This window comes from Oncorhynchus kisutch, linkage group LG10, assembly GCF_002021735.2.
Source record: "Oncorhynchus kisutch isolate 150728-3 linkage group LG10, Okis_V2, whole genome shotgun sequence".
Lineage (NCBI taxonomy): Eukaryota > Metazoa > Chordata > Actinopteri > Salmoniformes > Salmonidae > Oncorhynchus > Oncorhynchus kisutch.
In genome coordinates this window covers 3,037,274-3,058,101 of record NC_034183.2, presented here as the reverse complement: position 1 = coordinate 3,058,101, position 20,828 = coordinate 3,037,274, and the positions used below count along the sequence as shown (strand labels likewise).

General features: G+C 45.7%; 1 protein-coding gene across 1 annotated transcript in view; it reads right to left on the bottom strand.

Moving 5' to 3' along the window:
• Positions 1-20,828, bottom strand: part of map2k1 (mitogen-activated protein kinase kinase 1) — an 88,751-nt gene that overhangs the window by 23,081 nt on the left and 44,842 nt on the right. The window contains exons 5-7 of the mRNA XM_031832889.1: positions 20,724-20,775; positions 10,242-10,366; positions 8,170-8,371 (exon numbers count right to left, since the gene is read on the bottom strand). Of these exons, the coding sequence (XP_031688749.1) occupies positions 8,170-8,371; positions 10,242-10,366; positions 20,724-20,775 (379 nt within the window). The remainder of the gene's footprint in view (positions 1-8,169; positions 8,372-10,241; positions 10,367-20,723; positions 20,776-20,828) is intronic.

Genomic DNA, 20,828 nt, shown 5'->3' with positions numbered 1-20,828 from the left:
GCTATAGAGTCAGCTACCACCCTCAGTAGGAGTGGCTATAGAGTCAGCTACCATCCTCAGTAGGAGTGGCTATAGAGTCAGTAGGAGTGGCTATAGAGTCAGCTACCATCCTCAGTAGGAGTGGCTATAGAGTCAGCTACCATCCTCAGTAGGAGTGGCTATAGAGTCAGCTACCATCCTCAGTAGGAGTGGCAATAGAGTCAGCTACCACCCTCAGTAGGAGTGACTATAGAGTCAGTAGGAGTGGCTATAGAGTCAGCTACCATCCTCAGTAGGAGTGGCTATAGAGTCAGCTACCACCCTCAGTAGGAGTGGCTATAGAGTCAGCTACCATCCTCAGTAGGAGTGGCTATAGAGTCAGCTACCACCCTCAGTAGGAGTGGCTATAGAGTCAGCTACCACCCTCAGTAGGAGTGGCTATAGAGTCAGCTACCACCCTCAGTAGGAGTGGCTATAGAGTCAGCTACCACCCTCAGTAGGAGTGACTATAGAGTCAGTAGGAGTGGCTATAGAGTCAGCTACCATCCTCAGTAGGAGTGGCTATAGAGTCAGCTACCACCCTCAGTAGGAGTGGCTATAGAGTCAGCTACCACCCTCAGTAGGAGTGGCTATAGAGTCAGCTACCATCCTCAGTAGGAGTGGCTATAGAGTCAGCTACCACCCTCAGTAGGAGTGGCTATAGAGTCAGCTACCATCCTCAGTAGGAGTGGCTATAGAGTCAGCTACCACCCTCAGTAGGAGTGACTATAGAGTCAGCTACCATCCTCAGTAGGAGTGGATATAGAGTCAGCTACCACCCTCAGTAGGAGTGGCTATAGAGTCAGCTACCATCCTCAGTAGGAGTGGCAATAGAGTCAGCTACCACCCTCAGTAGGAGTGGATATAGAGTCAGCTACCATCCTCAGTAGGAGTGGCTATAGAGTCAGCTACCATCCTCAGTAGGAGTGGCTATAGAGTCAGCTACCACCCTCAGTAGGAGTGGCTATAGAGTCAGCTACCATCCTCAGTAGGAGTGGCTATAGAGTCAGTAGGAGTGGCTATAGAGTCAGCTACCATCCTCAGTAGGAGTGGCTATAGAGTCAGCTACCATCCTCAGTAGGAGTGGCTATAGAGTCAGCTACCATCCTCAGTAGGAGTGGCAATAGAGTCAGCTACCACCCTCAGTAGGAGTGACTATAGAGTCAGTAGGAGTGGCTATAGAGTCAGCTACCATCCTCAGTAGGAGTGGCTATAGAGTCAGCTACCACCCTCAGTAGGAGTGGCTATAGAGTCAGCTACCATCCTCAGTAGGAGTGGCTATAGAGTCAGCTACCACCCTCAGTAGGAGTGGCTATAGAGTCAGCTACCACCCTCAGTAGGAGTGGCTATAGAGTCAGCTACCACCCTCAGTAGGAGTGGTTATAGAGTCAGCTACCACCCTCAGTAGGAGTGACTATAGAGTCAGTAGGAGTGGCTATAGAGTCAGCTACCATCCTCAGTAGGAGTGGCTATAGAGTCAGCTACCACCCTCAGTAGGAGTGGCTATAGAGTCAGCTACCACCCTCAGTAGGAGTGGCTATAGAGTCAGCTACCATCCTCAGTAGGAGTGGCTATAGAGTCAGCTACCACCCTCAGTAGGAGTGGCTATAGAGTCAGCTACCATCCTCAGTAGGAGTGGCTATAGAGTCAGCTACCACCCTCAGTAGGAGTGGCTATAGAGTCAGCTACCATCCTCAGTAGGAGTGGCTATAGAGTCAGCTACCATCCTCAGTAGGAGTGGCAATAGAGTCAGCTACCACCCTCAGTAGGAGTGACTATAGAGTCAGTAGGAGTGGCTATAGAGTCAGCTACCATCCTCAGTAGGAGTGGCTATAGAGTCAGCTACCACCCTCAGTAGGAGTGGCTATAGAGTCAGCTACCATCCTCAGTAGGAGTGGCTATAGAGTCAGCTACCATCCTCAGTAGGAGTGGCTATAGAGTCAGCTACCATCCTCAGTAGGAGTGGCAATAGAGTCAGCTACCACCCTCAGTAGGAGTGACTATAGAGTCAGTAGGAGTGGCTATAGAGTCAGCTACCATCCTCAGTAGGAGTGGCTATAGAGTCAGCTACCACCCTCAGTAGGAGTGGCTATAGAGTCAGCTACCACCCTCAGTAGGAGTGGCTATAGAGTCAGCTACCATCCTCAGTAGGAGTGGCTATAGAGTCAGCTACCACCCTCAGTAGGAGTGGCTATAGAGTCAGCTACCATCCTCAGTAGGAGTGGCTATAGAGTCAGCTACCACCCTCAGTAGGAGTGGCTATAGAGTCAGCTACCATCCTCAGTAGGAGTGGCTATAGAGTCAGCTACCATCCTCAGTAGGAGTGGCTATAGATTCAGCTACCATCCTCAGTAGGAGTGGCTATAGAGTCAGTAGGAGTGGCTATAGAGTCAGCTACCATCCTCAGTAGGAGTGGCTATAGAGTCAGATACCATCCTCAGTAGGAGTGGCTATAGAGTCAGCTACCATCCTCAGTAGGAGTGGCTATAGAGTCAGCTACCATCCTCAGTAGGAGTGGCTATAGAGTCAGCTACCATCCTCAGTAGGAGTGGCTATAGAGTCAGCTACCATCCTCAGTAGGAGTGGCTATAGAGTCAGCTACCACCCTCAGTAGGAGTGGCTATAGAGTCAGCTACCACCCTCAGTAGGAGTGGCTATAGAGTCAGCTACCATCCTCAGTAGGAGTGGCTATAGAGTCAGCTACCACCCTCAGTAGGAGTGGCTATAGAGTCAGCTACCATCCTCAGTAGGAGTGGCTATAGAGTCAGCTACCACCCTCAGTAGGAGTGGCTATAGAGTCAGCTACCATCCTCAGTAGGAGTGGCTATAGAGTCAGCTACCATCCTCAGTAGGAGTGGCTATAGATTCAGCTACCATCCTCAGTAGGAGTGGCTATAGAGTCAGTAGGAGTGGCTATAGAGTCAGCTACCATCCTCAGTAGGAGTGGCTATAGAGTCAGATACCATCCTCAGTAGGAGTGGCTATAGAGTCAGCTACCATCCTCAGTAGGAGTGGCTATAGAGTCAGCTACCATCCTCAGTAGGAGTGGCTATAGAGTCAGCTACCATCCTCAGTAGGAGTGGCTATAGAGTCAGCTACCATCCTCAGTAGGAGTGGCTATAGAGTCAATAAGCCATCTGATTGGATGAAAGATGGAGTTGAACGTGTTTCTGCCCATAATTTCATTTAAAGTACTCCAAAGTGTTTTTCCATTGTTCTTTATATCATTGATCTTGGCTTCATAATATAGTTTCTTCTTTGTGTTGAGTTCAGTCACATAATTTCTCAATTTGCAGTAAGTCAGCCAGTCAGATGTGCAGCCGGACTTATTAGCCACTCCTCATCTCTTTCATCTCTTTCAACCATACAGTTTTTCAATTCCTCATCAATCCATGGAGCCTTATTAAAAGCTCTAACAGTCAGTTTCATGTTTATCAATAATTGGAAGAAGCCATAAATTCATCAAGTGCAGCGTCTGGATGCTCCTCATTAATCACATCAAGTGCAGCGTCTGGATGCTCCTCATTAATCACATCAGACCAGCGTCTGGATGCTCCTCATTAATCACATCAGACCAGCGTCTGGATGCTCCTCATTAATCACATCAGACCAGCGTCTGGATGCTCCTCATTAATCACATCAGACCAGCGTCTGGATGCTCCTCATTAATCACATCAGACCAGCGTCTGGATGCTCCTCATTAATCACATCAGACCAGCGTCTGGATGCTCCTCATTAATCACATCAGACCAGCGTCTGGATGCTCCTCATTAATCACATCAGACCAGCGTCTGGATGCTCCTCATTAATCACATCAGACCAGCGGCATCTTGCTGTCATCTTGCCTGTTCTCCTGTTTCACCTCACCGTGCTGACTCTGGGAGAACTGCTGTTCTGTTTCACCTCACCGTGCTGACCCTGGGAGAACTGCTGTTCTCCTGCTGACCCTGGGAGAACTGCTGTTCTCCTGTTTCACCTCACCCTGCTGACCCTGGGAGAACTGCTGTTTTCCTGTTTCACCTCACCGTGCTGACCCTGGGAGAACTGCTGTTCTGTTTCACCTCACCGTGCTGACCCTGGGAGAACTGCTGTTTTCCTGTTTCAACTCACCGTGCTGACCCTGGGAGAACTGCTGTTTTCCTGTTTCACCTCACCCTGCTGACCCTGGGAGAACTGCTGTTTTCCTGTTTCACCTCACCCTGCTGACCCTGGGAGAACTGCTGTTTTCCTGTTTCACCTCACCCTGCTGACCCTGGGAGAACTGCTGTTTTCCTGCTGACCCTGGGAGAACTGCTGTTTTCCTGTTTCAACTCACCGTGCTGACCCTGGAAGAACTGCTGTTCTCCTGCTGACCCTGGGAGAACTGCTGTTCTCCTGTTTCACCTCGTCGTGCTGACCCTGGGAGAACTGCAAACTGTTCTTCAGGTCCTGGACCTCTCTGGTCAGATCGCCCATTATTTATTTTATTAGTAGGATCCACGAGTATTTGGACAAAACACTTGAAACTATTTTCTTGTTGTTGTAACAACTGCTTATAGGTCTATTTTTGTTCGTTTAAAAGACCCTTCACCTGTGATAGAGAGACACCACTGTCCTCAACGGTACTCCCGCTGGCTTTGGTCTTTGTCATGGTAACAACGTAGGTTACGCTGTTACTCCTCACAGTTCCAGACAGTAGCTAGCAATGAGAGAGACTCTAACCCAGAAGCTTATAAGAAATCCCACCACAACCTCCGACGAACAAGAAAAGCGTCAATACAGGAATAAGATTGAATCCTACTACACCAGCTCTGATGCTTGTCAGATCTGGCAGGGCTTGCAAACTATCACGGTCTAGAAAGGTAAACCAAGCTGCGAGCTGCCCAGTGACGCGAGCCTACCAGACAAGGTAAATGCCTTCTATGCTCGCTGAAGGCAAGCAACACTGAACAATGAATGAGAGCACCAGCTGTTCCGGACGACTATGTGATCACGTTCTCTGTAGCCGATGTGAGTAAGACCTTTAAACAGGTTAACATTCACAAGGCCGCACACGGATTACCAGGACGCGTACTTCACTGACATTTTCAATCTCTCTCTGACCCAGTCTGTAATACCTACATGTTTCAAGCAGACCGCCATAGTCCCTGTGCCCAAGGAAGTGAAGGTAACCTGCCTAAATTATTATCGTCCTGTAGTACACACATCGTTAACTGTGAAACGCTTTGAAAGGCTGGTCAAGGCTCACATCAACACTATCATCCCAGACACCATGGACCCACTCCAATTCTCATACCGCCCCAACAGAACCACTGATGACGCAATCTCACTGCCCTTTCCCACCTGGACAGGAGGAACACCTATGTTAAAAAGTTGTTAATTGATTACAGCTCAGCGTTCAACACCATATTACCAATTGAAGCTCATCACTAGGCTCAGGACCTCCTGACGAGCCACACCCAGATGGAGAGGGTAGGCAACAACATATCCACCATGCTGACCCTCAATAAAGGCCTCTCGGGGGTGCATGCCTAGTCCTCTCCTGTACAGTCATTGGTCAGGGGCCTAGTCCCCTCCTGTACAGTCATTGGTCAGGGGCCTAGTCCTCTCCTGTACAGTCATTGGTCAGGGGCCTAGTCCCCTCCTGTACAGTCATTGGTCAGGGGCCTAGTCCTCTCCTGTACAGTCATTGGTCAGGCTTGGGCTTTCTGACAGGCTCCTGATGGGCCCTCAAGTGGTGAGGGAAGGCAACAACACACTGACCCTCAACGTGGGGGCCCATCAGGAGTGCGTGCTTAGTCCCCTCCTGTACTCCCTGTTCACCCAACATGCACGACACCAACACCATCATTAAGTTTTCCGACGGCATGACGGTGGTAGGCCTGATCACTGACGACGACGAGACAGCCTATAGGGATCGTGCAAACGGAAAGCCCGAGCATGCCCCCATCCGCAAAGCAGGTTCGAGAGCTTCAAGTTTCCCAGTGTCACTAAGGAATTATCATGGTCCAACACAGTTGTGAAGAAGGCACGAAGAAGCAGGTTCGAGAGCTTCAAGTTTCCCAGTGTCACTAAGGAATTATCATGGTCCAACACAGTTGTGAAGAAGGCACGAAGAAGCAGGTTCGAGAGCTTCAAGTTTCTCAGTGTCACTAAGGAATTATCATGGTCCAACACAGTTGTGAAGAAGGCACGAAGAAGCAGGTTCGAGAGCTTCAAGTTTCTCAGTGTCACTAAGGAATTATCATGGTCCAACACAGTTGTGAAGAAGGCACGAAGAAGCAGGTTCGAGAGCTTCAAGTTTCTCAGTGTCACTAAGGAATTATCATGGTCCAACACAGTTGTGAAGAAGGCACGAAGAAGCCCCCTCAGGAGGCTGAAAAGATTTGGCCTGGGCCTTCAAAAAAGTTATACCATCGGGAGCATCACTGCTTGGTATGGCAACTGCTCGGCATCTGACCGCAAGGCACTACAGAGGGTAGTGCGTACGGCCCAGGACGTCATTGGGGCCACGCTCCAGGACCTCTATACCAGGTGGTGTCAGAGCCATAAAATTAGCACAGCAATCAATCTGGGCTTTTTATCTCATGCTGTTGTGTCAATGATGGCTGCCATTGACAGAATAGGAAGGCAGGCAGCCATCATTTCAGAAATCTTTTGTTTAGCTCCACTCCCTCGGTCCCCACATGGTCCAGCTGCCAGCCTCTCAACCCTCTCGTTCCTCTCCTCTCCATTGTCATGACCCAGAGGGTTGATTGTCAACAGTCCAGGTAATTGGCACTAATTGGGTTTGAGCCAAAATGGTGGCCCTGGTCTGATTGTAGGGTTTGCCTTACGTCCTCTCTCATCCCATTTCTCTCAGCATTTCGCTGTTTACTTCCTGTTAGTTCCCCAAACGTGCATCTGTGTGGAGCACTCCCAAATCATAGACTGTTCTCTCTGCTACCGCACAGCAAGCGGTACCAGTGCACCAAGTCTGGAACCAACAGGACCCTGAACAGCTTCTACCCCCAAGCCATAACAATGCTGAATAGTTAGTCCGGCTATTTGGTTAACTATTTAAATATCTACCCCCTTTTAGTTGTTGCACTAACACATACGCTGCTGTTACTGATAATTATCTATCCGGTTGCCTAGTTACTTTACCCCTCCCCGTATGTACATGTACACTTCAAGTATCTCGTACCCCTGCACATTGACTTGGTACTGGTACTCCCTGTATATAGCTCCACGTGTATATAGCCTTGTTATCTTTACACATTTCTTTCATCATTTAGTCAGATATACTTGGATGTGTAGTGTCAGGGTTTGTTGTTTTTATGTCATGCCTAACTTTTCTAATCTTGCCAATGATTTTTTTTTTAAAGTAGTTAGTACCCTATGGAACCCTATTCCCTATATAGTGCACTACTTTAGACCAGAGCCCTATTCCCTATATAGTGCACTACTTTAGACCAGAGCCCTATTCCCTATATAGTGCACTACTTTAGACCAGAGCCCTATTCCCTATATAGTGCACTACTTTAGACCAGAGCCCTATTCCCTATATAGTGGTACTGCTATAGACCAGAGCCCTATTCCCTATATAGTGGTACTACTATAGACCAGAGCCCTATTTCCTATATAGTACACTACTTTAGACCAGAGCCCTATTCCCTATATAGTACACTACTATAGACCAGAGCCCTATTCCCTATATAGTACACTACTATAGACCAGAGCCCTATTCCCTATATAGTGCACTACTTTAGACCAGAACCCTATTCCCTATATAGTACACTACTTTAGACCAGAGCCCTATTCCCTATATAGTACACTACTTTTAGACCAGAGCCCTATTCCCTATATAGTGCACTACTTTAGACCAGAGCCCTATTCCCTATATATTGCACTACTTTAGACCAGAACCCTATTCCCTATATAGTGCACTACTTTAGACCAGAACCCTATGGAACCCTATTCCCTATATAGTGCACTACTTTAGACCAGAACCCTATTCCCTATATAGTGCACTACTTTAGACCAGAACCCTATTCCCTATATAGTGCACTACTTTAGACCAGAGCCCTATGGAACCCTATTCCCTATATAGTGCACTACTTTAGACCAGAGCCCTATGGAACCCTATTCCCTATATAGTGCTCTACTTTAGACCAGAGCCCAGACACTCACAGCTGCCTGGTTGTCCGGGCTTGGGAGAGGTGGTGTCACTAGAACAGGCGTCCCCTTCCATCGGGAACCCGAAGATAATTTCCAGTTCGCAGGCGTCGGGGGGAGGGATTGGAAAGCGTCCGACAGCCATCTCAACCAGAGAGAGACCCATACTCCAGATATCAGACTGGACAGAGTAGTGAGTTCCCTGGAGACGCTCCGGCTGGGGGGGTAGGAGAGGGAGATGGGGGAGGGGGGGGGAGACATAGAGAGGATGAATGATAAGAGCCAAAATAGTACAAAGCTCTTTGGTGAATACAGTGAAACACTGCCTGGATGCTTTTCAAGCAACAAATACATCATTATATTCCAGACAGTAAACAGAAATTAAACTATAACTCTTTCAGATCTAAAACTAAACTGCCAGTGTTTCCTGTTTTGGTTTTGGACGTAGCAATACACAGCTGATTCAAATAATAACTATAAAAATTAAGTTTGATGAGGAGTTGATTATTTGAATCAGGTGTAAAAGGGCAAAAGCTATAATGTCACCCCATGGAGTCCCCAGGACCAGGCCAGTCCTCCTAAAGACTAATTCATTCTGTAAAATGGCTTCCCTGCACACAACTACACAGGATCCCCATTTTGCGTAGCTATTTGTAGTTCTTGTGTACTATGGAAGCTATCTGTAGCTATTTGTAGTTCTTGTGTACTATGGAAGCTATCTGTAGCTATTTGTAGTTCTTGTGTACTATGGAAGCTATCAGTAGCTATTTGTAGTTCTTGTGTACTATGGAAGCTATCTGTAGCTATTTGTAGTTCTTGTGTACTATGGTAGGTATTTGTAGCGATTTATAGTTTTGCATTATGTAAACTCAGCAAAAAAAGAAACGTCACTTTATCAGGACCCTGTTTTTCAAAGATAATTAGTAAAAATCCATTGTAAAGGGTTTAAACACTGGTTCCCATGCTTGTTCAATGAACCATAAACAATTAATGAACATGCACCTGTGGAACGGTCTTTAAGACACTAACAGCTTACAGACGGTAGGCAATTAAGGTCACAGTTATGAAAACCTAGGACACTAAAGAGACCTTTCTACTGACTCTGAAAAAACACCAAAAGAAAGATGCCCAGGTTCCCTGCTCATCTGTGTCAACGTGCCTTAGGCATGCTGCAAGGAAACACGAGGACTGCAGATGTGGCCAGGGCAATAAATTGCAGCGCTACAGGGAGACAGGACGGACATCTGATTGTCCTCGCAGTGGCAGACCACGTGAAACACCTGCACAGGATCGGGACATCCGAACATCACAACTGTGTGACAGGTACAGGATGGCAACAACAACTGCCCGAGTTACACCAGGAACACACAATCCCTCCATCAGTGCTCAGACTGTCCGCAATAGGCTGGACTGAGGGCTTGTAGGCCTGTTGTAAGGCAGGCCCTCACCAGATATCACCGGCAACAACGTCGCCTATGGGCACAAACCCACTGTCGCTGGACCAGACAGGACTGGCAAAAAGTGCTCTACACTGACGAGTCGCGGTTTTGTCTCACCAGGGGTGCTGGTCGGATTCGCGTTTATTGTCGAAGGAATGAGCGGTACACTGAGGCCTGAACTCTGGAGCAAGATCGATTTGGAGGTGGAGGGTCCGTCCTTGTCTGGGGCGGTGTGTCACAGCATCATCGGACTGAGTTTGTTGTCATTGCAGGCAATCTCAATGCTGTGCGTTACAGGGAAGACAGGGAGATGCACTGCAGTACTTATTGCAGCTGGTGGCCACACCAGATACTGACTGTTACTTTTGAGTTTGACCCCCCCTTTGTTCAAGGACACATTATTCAATTTCTGTTAGTCACATGTCTGTGGAACTTGTTCAGTTTATGTCTCAGTTGTTGAATCTTGTTATGTTCGTACAAATATTTACACATGTTAAGTTTGCTGAAAATAAACGCAGTTGACAGTGAGAGGAGGTTTATTTTCTTGCTGAGTTTTACTATGTAGGCTACAAATAAGGCTGAACAGTAGCTGAGGAGACAGACAGAGTAGCAGGAGAGAACTATAGGTCGGCTACTGTAGTAACTTACAGACATGTAGGAGCGGGTTCCCACAAAGGAGTTGGCCATGGAGTCGATGAGCTGACCGCTCACTCCAAAGTCACACAGCTTGATCTCACCACGGGAGTTAACCAGGATGTTAGATGGCTTCACATCTGAGAGAGAGACAGGCAGAGAGGGAGACAGGCAGAGAGGGACACAGGCAGAGAGAGAGACAGGCAGAGAGGGAGACAGGCAGAGAGGGAGACAGGCAGAGAGGCAGAGAGAGAGACAGGCAGAGAGGGAGACAGGCAGAGAGGGAGACAGGCAGAGAGGGAGACAGGCAGAGAGGGAGACAGGCAGAGAGGGAGACAGGCAGAGAGGGAGACAGGCAGAGAGGGAGACAGGCAGAGAGGGAGACAGGCAGAGAGGGAGACAGGCAGAGAGGGAGACAGGCAGAGAGGGAAACAGGCAGAGAGGGAGACAGGCAGAGAGAGGGACAGGCAGAGAGGGAGACAGGCAGAGAGGGAGACAGGCAGAGAGAGAGACAGGCAGAGAGGGAGACAGGCAGAGAGGGAGACAGGCAGAGAGGGAGACAGGCAGAGAGGGAGACAGGCAGAGAGGGAGACAGGCAGAGAGGGAGACAGGCAGAGAGAGAGACAGGCAGAGAGGGAGACAGGCAGACAGGCAGAGAGGGAGACAGAGAGACAGGCAGACAGGCAGAGAGAGAGACAGGCAGACAGGCAGAGAGGGAGACAGAGAGACAGGCAGACAGGCAGAGAGAGAGACAGGCAGACAGGCAGAGAGGGAGACAGGCAGAGAGGGAGACAGGCAGAGAGGGAGACAGGCAGAGAGGGAGACAGGCAGAGAGGGAGACAGGCAGAGAGGGAGACAGGCAGAGAGGGAGACAGGCAGAGAGGGAGACAGGCAGAGAGGGAGACAGGCAGAGAGAGAGACAGGCAGAGAGAGAGACAGGCAGAGAGGGAGACAGGCAGAGAGGGAGACAGGCAGAGAGGGAGACAGGGAGACAGGCAGAGAGGGAGACAGAGAGACAGGCAGACAGGCAGAGAGAGAGACAGGCAGACAGGCAGAGAGAGAGACAGGCAGACAGGGAGACAGGCAGAGAGAGACAGGCAGACAGGCAGAGAGGGAGACAGAGAGACAGGCAGACAGGCAGAGAGAGAGACAGGCAGACAGGCAGAGAGAGAGACAGGCAGACAGGCAGAGAGGGAGACAGGCAGAGAGGGAGACAGGCAGAGAGGGAGACAGGCAGAGAGGGAGACAGGCAGAGAGGGAGACAGGCAGAGAGGGAGACAGGCAGAGAGGGAGACAGGCAGAGAGGGAGACAGGCAGAGAGAGAGACAGGCAGAGAGGGAGAGGATGAGCAAGAATCAGTCATGTACTGGGGTAAATCTAGAACCACGGAGGGACAGACCAGTCATGTACTGGGGTAAATCTAGAACCACGGAGGGACAGACCAGTCATGTACTGCAGTAAATCTAGAACCACGGAGGGACAGACCAGTCATGTACCGCGGTAAATCTTTAGAGAAATGCCACCATGCCAATTAGTGTAAGCAACAAAAATGGTTCTGCGTCACAGCACCTCCACCTCTGTGGGTCAAAGAGTTGATTTCTATGTTCCACTTGCAGTAGCGACTATAGCTAACAAAATGGTTCTGCATCACAGCACATCCACCTCTGTGGGTCAAAGAGTTGATTTCTATGTTCCACTTGCAGTAGCGACTACAGCTAACAGAACAAAAGCCCAAGACGTTACTAGCGCCCGCTGGACAAAATTAGGAAACAACGTAGAAAGGAGGGACAGACCAGTCATGTACTGGGGTAAATCTAGAACCACGGAGGGACAGACCAGTCATGTACTGGGGTAAATCTAGAACCACGGAGGGACAGACCAGTCATGTACTTGGGTAAATCTAGAACCACGGAGGGACAGACCAGTCATGTACTGCAGTAAATCTAGAACCACGGAGGGACAGACCAGTCATGTACTGGGGTAAATCTAGAACCACGGAGGGACAGACCAGTCATGTACTGGGGTAGCTAACAGAACAAAAGCCCAAGACGTTACTAGCGCCCGCTGGACAAAATTAGGAAACAACGTAGAAAGGAGGGACAGACCAGTCATGTACTGGGGTAAATCTAGAACCACGAAGGGACAGACCAGTCAAGTACTGGGGTAAATCTAGAACCACGGAGGGACAGACCAGTCATGTACTGGGGTAGCTAACAGAACAAAAGCCCAAGACGTTACTAGCGCCCGCTGGACAAAATGAGGAAACAACGTAGAAAGGAGGGACAGACCAGTCATGTACTGGGGTAAATCTAGAACCACGGAGGGACAGACCAGTCATGTACTGGGGTAAATCTAGAACCACGGAGGGACAGACCAGTCATGTACTGCAGTAAATCTAGAACCACGGAGGGACAGACCAGTCATGTACTGGGGTAAATCTAGAACCACGGAGGGACAGACCAGTCATGTACTGGGGTAGCTAACAGAACAAAAGCCCAAGACGTTACTAGCGCCCGCTGGACAAAATTAGGAAACAACGTAGAAAGCGTTAAGGTCAATCGATGCGGTAGGTTATTTAAAAATTTTGGTGAACATTGGTATCTGGCTGATGAAATGTACAATTATTATGGCCTCATTAGATATTAATCTCAAACTAATAAACATTAATGAGTGTGAGGTAAATAGTGAGAGATGGCCAACAGAGATTAGTAATAGTATATACAGTAAAACATTGATTAAAACTCAAATGATGCCTTCCAGTAGGGAGAGGGGGGGGGGGGGTAGTGGCCTCCCTGTGAACACAAGTTAACCTCATCTAACCGACACCCTGTTATCATGTTTAGTTTTGTCTGTAATTAAAACCTTTTCGTTGCAGATTAAGGTTTTAGCAATAGTGAAAACTAACAAAATGTTAATTTTCTCTTCCGGGAGAGGGATTGGGGTGGACACACTATGGTCTCCCTTTGAGATCCCTGCTTAAATACAAATCCCACCAGGTTGGGTTCTGCTGTATGGTCAGGATTCCTCCCCACTCTCTAACTCTTTGACCCGGTAACTCTGCAGTGAAGTCACCAATATGATCGGGGAGTTAAAGTCAATTTTCAAAAGAATTGTTTCAACAGTGTGTTGTTAATTATTTTGGAAAATTTGTTTACGACATTTGTTTTTAGGGAATATTGAGAATGTAATAGTCATACAGTGGAAGTTCGTCTGGAAGATAGTTACAGTGGAAGTTAATCTGGAAGATAGTTACAGTGGAAGTTAGTCTGGAAGATAGTTACAGTGGAAGTTAGTCTGGAAGATAGTTACAGTGGAAGTTAGTCTGGAAGATAGTTACAGTGGAAGTTAGTCTGGAAGATAGTTACAGTGGAAGTTAGTTACAGTGGAAGTTAGTCTGGAAGATAGTTACAGTGGAAGTTAGTCTGGAAGATAGTTACAGTGGAAGTTAGTCTGGAAGATAGTTACAGTGGAAGTTAGTTACAGTGGAAGTTAGTCTGGAAGATAGTTACAGTGGAAGTTAGTCTGGAAGATAGTTACAGTGGAAGTTAGTCTGGAAGATAGTTACAGTACAGTGGAAGTTAGTCTGGAAGATAGTTACAGTGGAAGTTAGTCTGGAAGATAGTTACAGTGGAAGTTAGTCTGGAAGATAGTTACAGTGGAAGTTAGTCTGGAAGATAGTTACAGTGGAAGTTAGTCTGGAAGATAGTTACAGTGGAAGTTAGTCTGGAAGATAGTTACAGTGGAAGTTAGTCTGGAAGATAGTTACAGTGGAAGTTAGTCTGGAAGATAGTTACAGTGGAAGTTAGTCTGGAAGATAGTTACAGTGGAAGTTAGTCTGGAAGATAGTTACAGTGGAAGTTAGTCTGGAAGATAGTTACAGTGGAAGTTAGTCTGGAAGATAGTTACAGTGGAAGTTAGTCTGGAAGATAGTTACAGTGGAAGTTAGTCTGGAAGATAGTTACAGTGGAAGTTAGTCTAGAAGATAGTTACAGTGGAAGTTTGTCTGGAAGATAGTTACAGTGGAAGTTTGTCTGGAAGATAGTTACAGTGGAAGAGAGTGGAAGATAGTTACAGTGGAAGTTAGTCTGGAAGATAGTTACAGTGGAAGTTCACCTGGAAGATAGTGGAAGATAGTTACAGTGGAAGTTTGTCTGGAAGATAGTTACAGTGGAAGTTAGTCTGGAAGATAGTTACAGTGGAAGAGAGTGGAAGATAGTTACAGTGGAAGATAGTTACAGTGGAAGTTTGTCTGGAAGATAGTTACAGTGGAAGTTAGTCTGGAAGATAGTTACAGTGGAAGTTAGTCTGGAAGATAGTTACAGTGGAAGTTAGTCTGGAAGATAGTTACAGTGGAAGTTAGTCTGGAAGATAGTTACAGTGGAAGTTAGTCTGGAAGATAGTTACAGTGGAAGTTAGTCTGGAAGATAGTTACAGTGGAAGAGAGTGGAAGATAGTTACAGTGGAAGATAGTTACAGTGGAAGTTAGTCTGGAAGATAGTGGAAGATAGTTACAGTGGAAGTTAGTCTGGAAGATAGTGGAAGATAGTTACAGTGGAAGTTAGTCTGGAAGATAGTGGAAGATAGTTACAGTGGAAGTTAGTCTGGAAGATAGTTACAGTGGAAGATAGTTACAGTGGAAGTTAGTCTGGAAGATAGTTACAGTGGAAGTTAGTCTGGAAGATAGTTACAGTGGAAGTTTGTCTGGAAGATAGTTACAGTGGAAGTTAGTCTGGAAGATAGTTACAGTGGAAGATAGTTACAGTGGAAGATAGTTACAGTGGAAGATAGTTACAGTGGAAGATAGTCTGGAAGATAGTTACAGTGGAAGTTAGTCTGGAAGATAGTTACAGTGGAAGTTAGTCTGGAAGATAGTTACAGTGGAAGTTAGTCTGGAAGATAGTTACAGTGGAAGTTAGTCTGGAAGATAGTTACAGTGGAAGTTTGTCTGGAAGATAGTTACAGTGGAAGATAGTTACAGTGGAAGTTCGTCTGGAAGATAGTGGAAGATAGTTACAGTGGAAGTTAGTCTGGAAGATAGTTACAGTGGAAGATAGTCTGGAAGATAGTTACAGTGGAAGTTTGTCTGGAAGATAGTTACAGTGGAAGTTAGTGGAAGATAGTTACAGTGGAAGTTAGTGGAAGATAGTTACAGTGGAAGTTAGTCTGGAAGATAGTTACAGTGGAAGTTTGTCTGGAAGATAGTTACAGTGGAAGTTAGTCTGGAAGATAGTTACAGTGGAAGATAGTGGAAGATAGTTACAGTGGAAGTTAGTCTGGAAGATAGTGGAAGATAGTTACAGTGGAAGTTAGTCTGGAAGATAGTGGAAGATAGTTACAGTGGAAGTTAGTCTGGAAGATAGTTACAGTGGAAGATAGTTACAGTGGAAGTTAGTCTGGAAGATAGTTACAGTGGAAGTTAGTCTGGAAGATAGTTACAGTGGAAGTTAGTCTGGAAGATAGTTACAGTGGAAGTTAGTCTGGAAGATAGTTACAGTGGAAGTTAGTCTAGAAGATAGTTACAGTGGAAGTTTGTCTGGAAGATAGTTACAGTGGAAGTTTGTCTGGAAGATAGTTACAGTGGAAGAGAGTGGAAGATAGTTACAGTGGAAGTTAGTCTGGAAGATAGTTACAGTGGAAGTTAGTCTGGAAGATAGTTACAGTGGAAGTTCACCTGGAAGATAGTGGAAGATAGTTACAGTGGAAGTTAGTCTGGAAGATAGTTACAGTGGAAGTTTGTCTGGAAGATAGTTACAGTGGAAGTTAGTCTGGAAGATAGTTACAGTGGAAGAGAGTGGAAGATAGTTACAGTGGAAGATAGTTACAGTGGAAGTTTGTCTGGAAGATAGTTACAGTGGAAGTTAGTCTGGAAGATAGTTACAGTGGAAGAGAGTGGAAGATAGTTACAGTGGAAGATAGTTACAGTGGAAGTTTGTCTGGAAGATAGTTACAGTGGAAGTTCGTCTGGAAGATAGTTACAGTGGAAGTTAGTCTGGAAGATAGTGGAAGATAGTTACAGTGGAAGTTAGTCTGGAAGATAGTTACAGTGGAAGTTTGTCTGGAAGATAGTTACAGTGGAAGTTTGTCTGGAAGATAGTTACAGTGGAAGATAGTTACAGTGGAAGTTCGTCTGGAAGATAGTGGAAGATAGTTACAGTGGAAGTTAGTCTGGAAGATAGTTACAGTGGAAGTTAGTGGAAGATAGTTACAGTGGAAGTTAGTCTGGAAGATAGTTACAGTGGAAGTTAGTCTGGAAGATAGTTACAGTGGAAGTTTGTCTGGAAGATAGTTACAGTGGAAGTTAGTGGAAGATAGTTACAGTGGAAGTTAGTCTGGAAGATAGTTACAGTGGAAGTTTGTCTGGAAGATAGTTACAGTGGAAGTTAGTCTGGAAGATAGTTACAGTGGAAGAGAGTGGAAGATAGTTACAGTGGAAGATAGTTACAGTGGAAGTTAGTCTGGAAGATAGTGGAAGATAGTTACAGTGGAAGTTAGTCTGGAAGATAGTGGAAGATAGTTACAGTGGAAGTTAGTCTGGAAGATAGTGGAAGATAGTTACAGTGGAAGTTAGTCTGGAAGATAGTTACAGTGGAAGATAGTTACAGTGGAAGTTAGTCTGGAAGATAGTTACAGTGGAAGTTAGTCTGGAAGATAGTTACAGTGGAAGTTTGTCTGGAAGATAGTTACAGTGGAAGTTAGTCTGGAAGATAGTTACAGTGGAAGATAGTTACAGTGGAAGTTAGTCTGGAAGATAGTTACAGTGGAAGATAGTTACAGTGGAAGATAGTTACAGTGGAAGATAGTTACAGTGGAAGATAGTCTGGAAGATAGTTACAGTGGAAGTTAGTCTGGAAGATAGTTACAGTGGAAGTTAGTCTGGAAGATAGTTACAGTGGAAGTTAGTCTGGAAGATAGTTACAGTGGAAGTTTGTCTGGAAGATAGTTACAGTGGAAGATAGTTACAGTGGAAGTTCGTCTGGAAGATAGTGGAAGATAGTTACAGTGGAAGTTAGTCTGGAAGATAGTTACAGTGGAAGATAGTCTGGAAGATAGTTACAGTGGAAGTTTGTCTGGAAGATAGTTACAGTGGAAGTTAGTGGAAGATAGTTACAGTGGAAGTTAGTCTGGAAGATAGTTACAGTGGAAGTTTGTCTGGAAGATAGTTACAGTGGAAGTTAGTCTGGAAGATAGTTACAGTGGAAGATAGTGGAAGATAGTTTACAGTGGAAGTTAGTCTGGAAGATAGTGGAAGATAGTTACAGTGGAAGTTAGTCTGGAAGATAGTGGAAGATAGTTACAGTGGAAGTTAGTCTGGAAGATAGTTACAGTGGAAGATAGTTACAGTGGAAGTTAGTCTGGAAGATAGTTACAGTGGAAGATAGTTACAGTGGAAGTTAGTCTGGAAGATAGTTACAGTGGAAGATAGTTACAGTGGAAGTTAGTCTGGAAGATAGTTACAGTGGAAGATAGTTACAGTGGAAGTTAGTCTGGAAGATAGTTACAGTGGAAGATAGTTACAGTGGAAGTTAGTCTGGAAGATAGTTACAGTGGAAGTTAGTCTGAAGATAGTTACAGTGGAAGTTAGTCTGGAAGATAGTTACAGTGGAAGTTAGTCTGGAAGATAGTTACAGTGGAAGTTAGTCTGGAAGATAGTTACAGTGGAAGTTAGTCTGGAAGATAGTTACAGTGGAAGTTTGTCTGGATACCCTGAATCAAAAAATGTCCTAGACTTTTGCTCTGGTCTTTCTCCTCTCAAGGTTATGGCGATAGTGACTCCACACAGTATTTAGACGCCTGGAAAGGATATTCCGACCGAGAACAGTGTGAGCCCCCCCCCCCCCCCCCCAGGCGACAACGGCATTCACTACGGTCCTGGGAACAATCAGATTATTTCCCAGATATTGATATCGGGACACGATGAAGAGCCATCCTCTCTGACAGTCATGAGTTACATTGTGAGGATGAACTGTAAAGCCATATGAAGAGGGGAAGGGGAGGGGGGGTCAACCGTGCCTGTAATTGATTTAGGGTTGCTCCCCCTGCCAAAACATTTTTTGGGGGCTATCGGGTTGACTGTGGAGGTCTGAAAAATTAAATGTATAGTAATTTAGACCAAAAATGTATTGGAGATACCAATCTGTCATTAACATGCCACTCACGGCAATCTCAAACAAGGAGAAATGTGGGCCGTACAGAGAACACTTAAAGCTGTAAATATAAAATACTCTATGTTAACATCACTAGTACATCACAGTACATATTACTTCCTGTCTGTAAATGTACATTCTGCCAGCGTCTCTGGGGGGTCTTAAAAATGGAGTGATTAGAACCAACGTGAAACACTAGGGACTGAAGGAGAGACAGAGCTCTTCCCTTAAACTGTGAGGAGAGCATCAAGTGAGGGGAGGGTGTACTGCTCATCCTGCAGGTGGCTTCTGAAACTAATTCAATATTTCTAATAATTAATTGAGTCTAAAGAGAGGCGTTTCTTCCCAGGAAACCTTATCTTTTCATGTCCTCCAAGATGGAGGGTATCAGAAACCCATTTGGGCAATGCTAACAATGCTAACAGTGCTAACAGTGCTAACAGTGCTAACAATGCTAACAATGCTAACAGTCCTAACAATGCTAACAATGCTTACCATAATTAGAGCATTGATGGTACAGTACAGGCTTTTGTTTTACCAATCCCAAATATGGATCTCATTTTCAGTGAAGATCTAGCATCCCATTTGGATAGAACAGATGGGATGGATGATGGTCCTCGCCCTAATCTCATTCTCATCACAGGGTGGTGTGACAATTATTAAGCATTTATTTCTGTCTTCCTTGTTCAAGTCAATATGTTTTCTAGGTGGTGTGGAACAAATCAAATCAAATCAAATGTATTTGTCACATACACATGGTTAGCAGATGTTAATGCGAGTGTAGCGAAATGCTTGTGCTTCTAGTTCCGACAATGCAGTAATAACCAACAAGTAATCTAGCTAACAATTCAAAAACTACTACCTTATACACACAAGTGTAAAGGGATAAAGAATATGTACATAAAGATATATGAATGAGTGATGGTACAGAGCGGCATAGGCAAGATACAGTAGATGGTATCGAGTACAGTATATACATATGAGATGAGTAATGTAGGGTATGTAAACAAAGTGGCATAGTGAGTGATCGCTGTTCAAGATGAGGGAATGTTGGAAACTGATTGACTTGAGCATCGTTTTAGTATGTTTATAATCATATAAGCTAGCAATAGGCTAGCATATAACCTAGCAATAGTGATCCACGTTGTTATGCAGTGTGGTTTTAATAAAATCTAGTTTAAGCTAATTTATTTTTCTGAGTACGACTGGAATTTGAACCAGAATCTCAGAACCAGACTGCGCTATTTCACTCTAGGACCAGCAGTGGAAGGTTTTCTCCTTAAAAAATAATATTTCCCTGTTGAACAAATGTGATTGGATGGTTCACAAACCACTCAGAGCATGACCAGTAATCCCAATACAGCTCAATCTCTGCACAGAGAAAGTATGGTCCACAGTGTCAAACACCAAGATGGTATGGTCCACAGTGTTAAACACCAAGACGGTATGGTCCACAGTGTTAAACACCAAGATGGTATGGTCCACAGTGTCAAACACCAAGATGGTATGGTCCACAGTGTTAAACACCAAGACGGTATGGTCCACAGTGTTAAACACCAAGACGGTATGGTCCACAGTGTTAATCACCAAGATGGTATGGTCCACAGTGTTAAACACCAAGACGGTATGGTCCACAGTGTTAATCACCAAGATGGTATGGTCCACAGTGTTAAACACCAAGACGGTATGGTCCACAGTGTCAAACACCAAGATGGTAAGGTCCACAGTGTTAAACACCAAGATGGTATGGTCCACAGTGTTAAACACCAAGACAGTATGGTCCACAGTGTTAAACACCAAGATGGTATGGTCCACAGTGTTAAACACCAAGATGGTATGGTCCACAGTGTTAAACACCAAGATGGTATGGTCCACAGTGTTAAACACCAAGATGGTATGGTCCACAGTGTTAAACACCAAGATGGTATGGTCCACAGTGTTAAACACCAAGATGGTATGGTCCACAGTGTTAAACACCAAGATGGTATGGTCCACAGTGTTAAACACCAAGATGGTATGGTCCACAGTGTCAAACACCAAGACAGTATGGTCCACAGTGTCAAACACCAAGACAGTGTTGTCCACAGTGTCAAACACCAAGACAGTATGGTCCACAGTGTCAAACACCAAGACAGTATGGTCCACAGTGTTAAACACCAAGACAGTATGGTCCACAGTGTCAAACACCAAGACAGTATGGTCAACAGTGTTAAACACCAAGACGGTATGGTCCACAGTGTCAAACACCAAGACAGTATGGTCCACAGTGTCAAACACCAAGACAATATGGATGACAATATGATTAGCTATAAATCTGAATATCTTTTGAACCTCTCTCCTTTCTCCGTCTCACCTCTATGCATGATCTTGTGTTTCTCTCTCAGGTAGGACAGGCCTTTAATCACCTGGAGGAGCAGAGGGACAGACACCATCAGCAGACACCATCAGCATACACCAT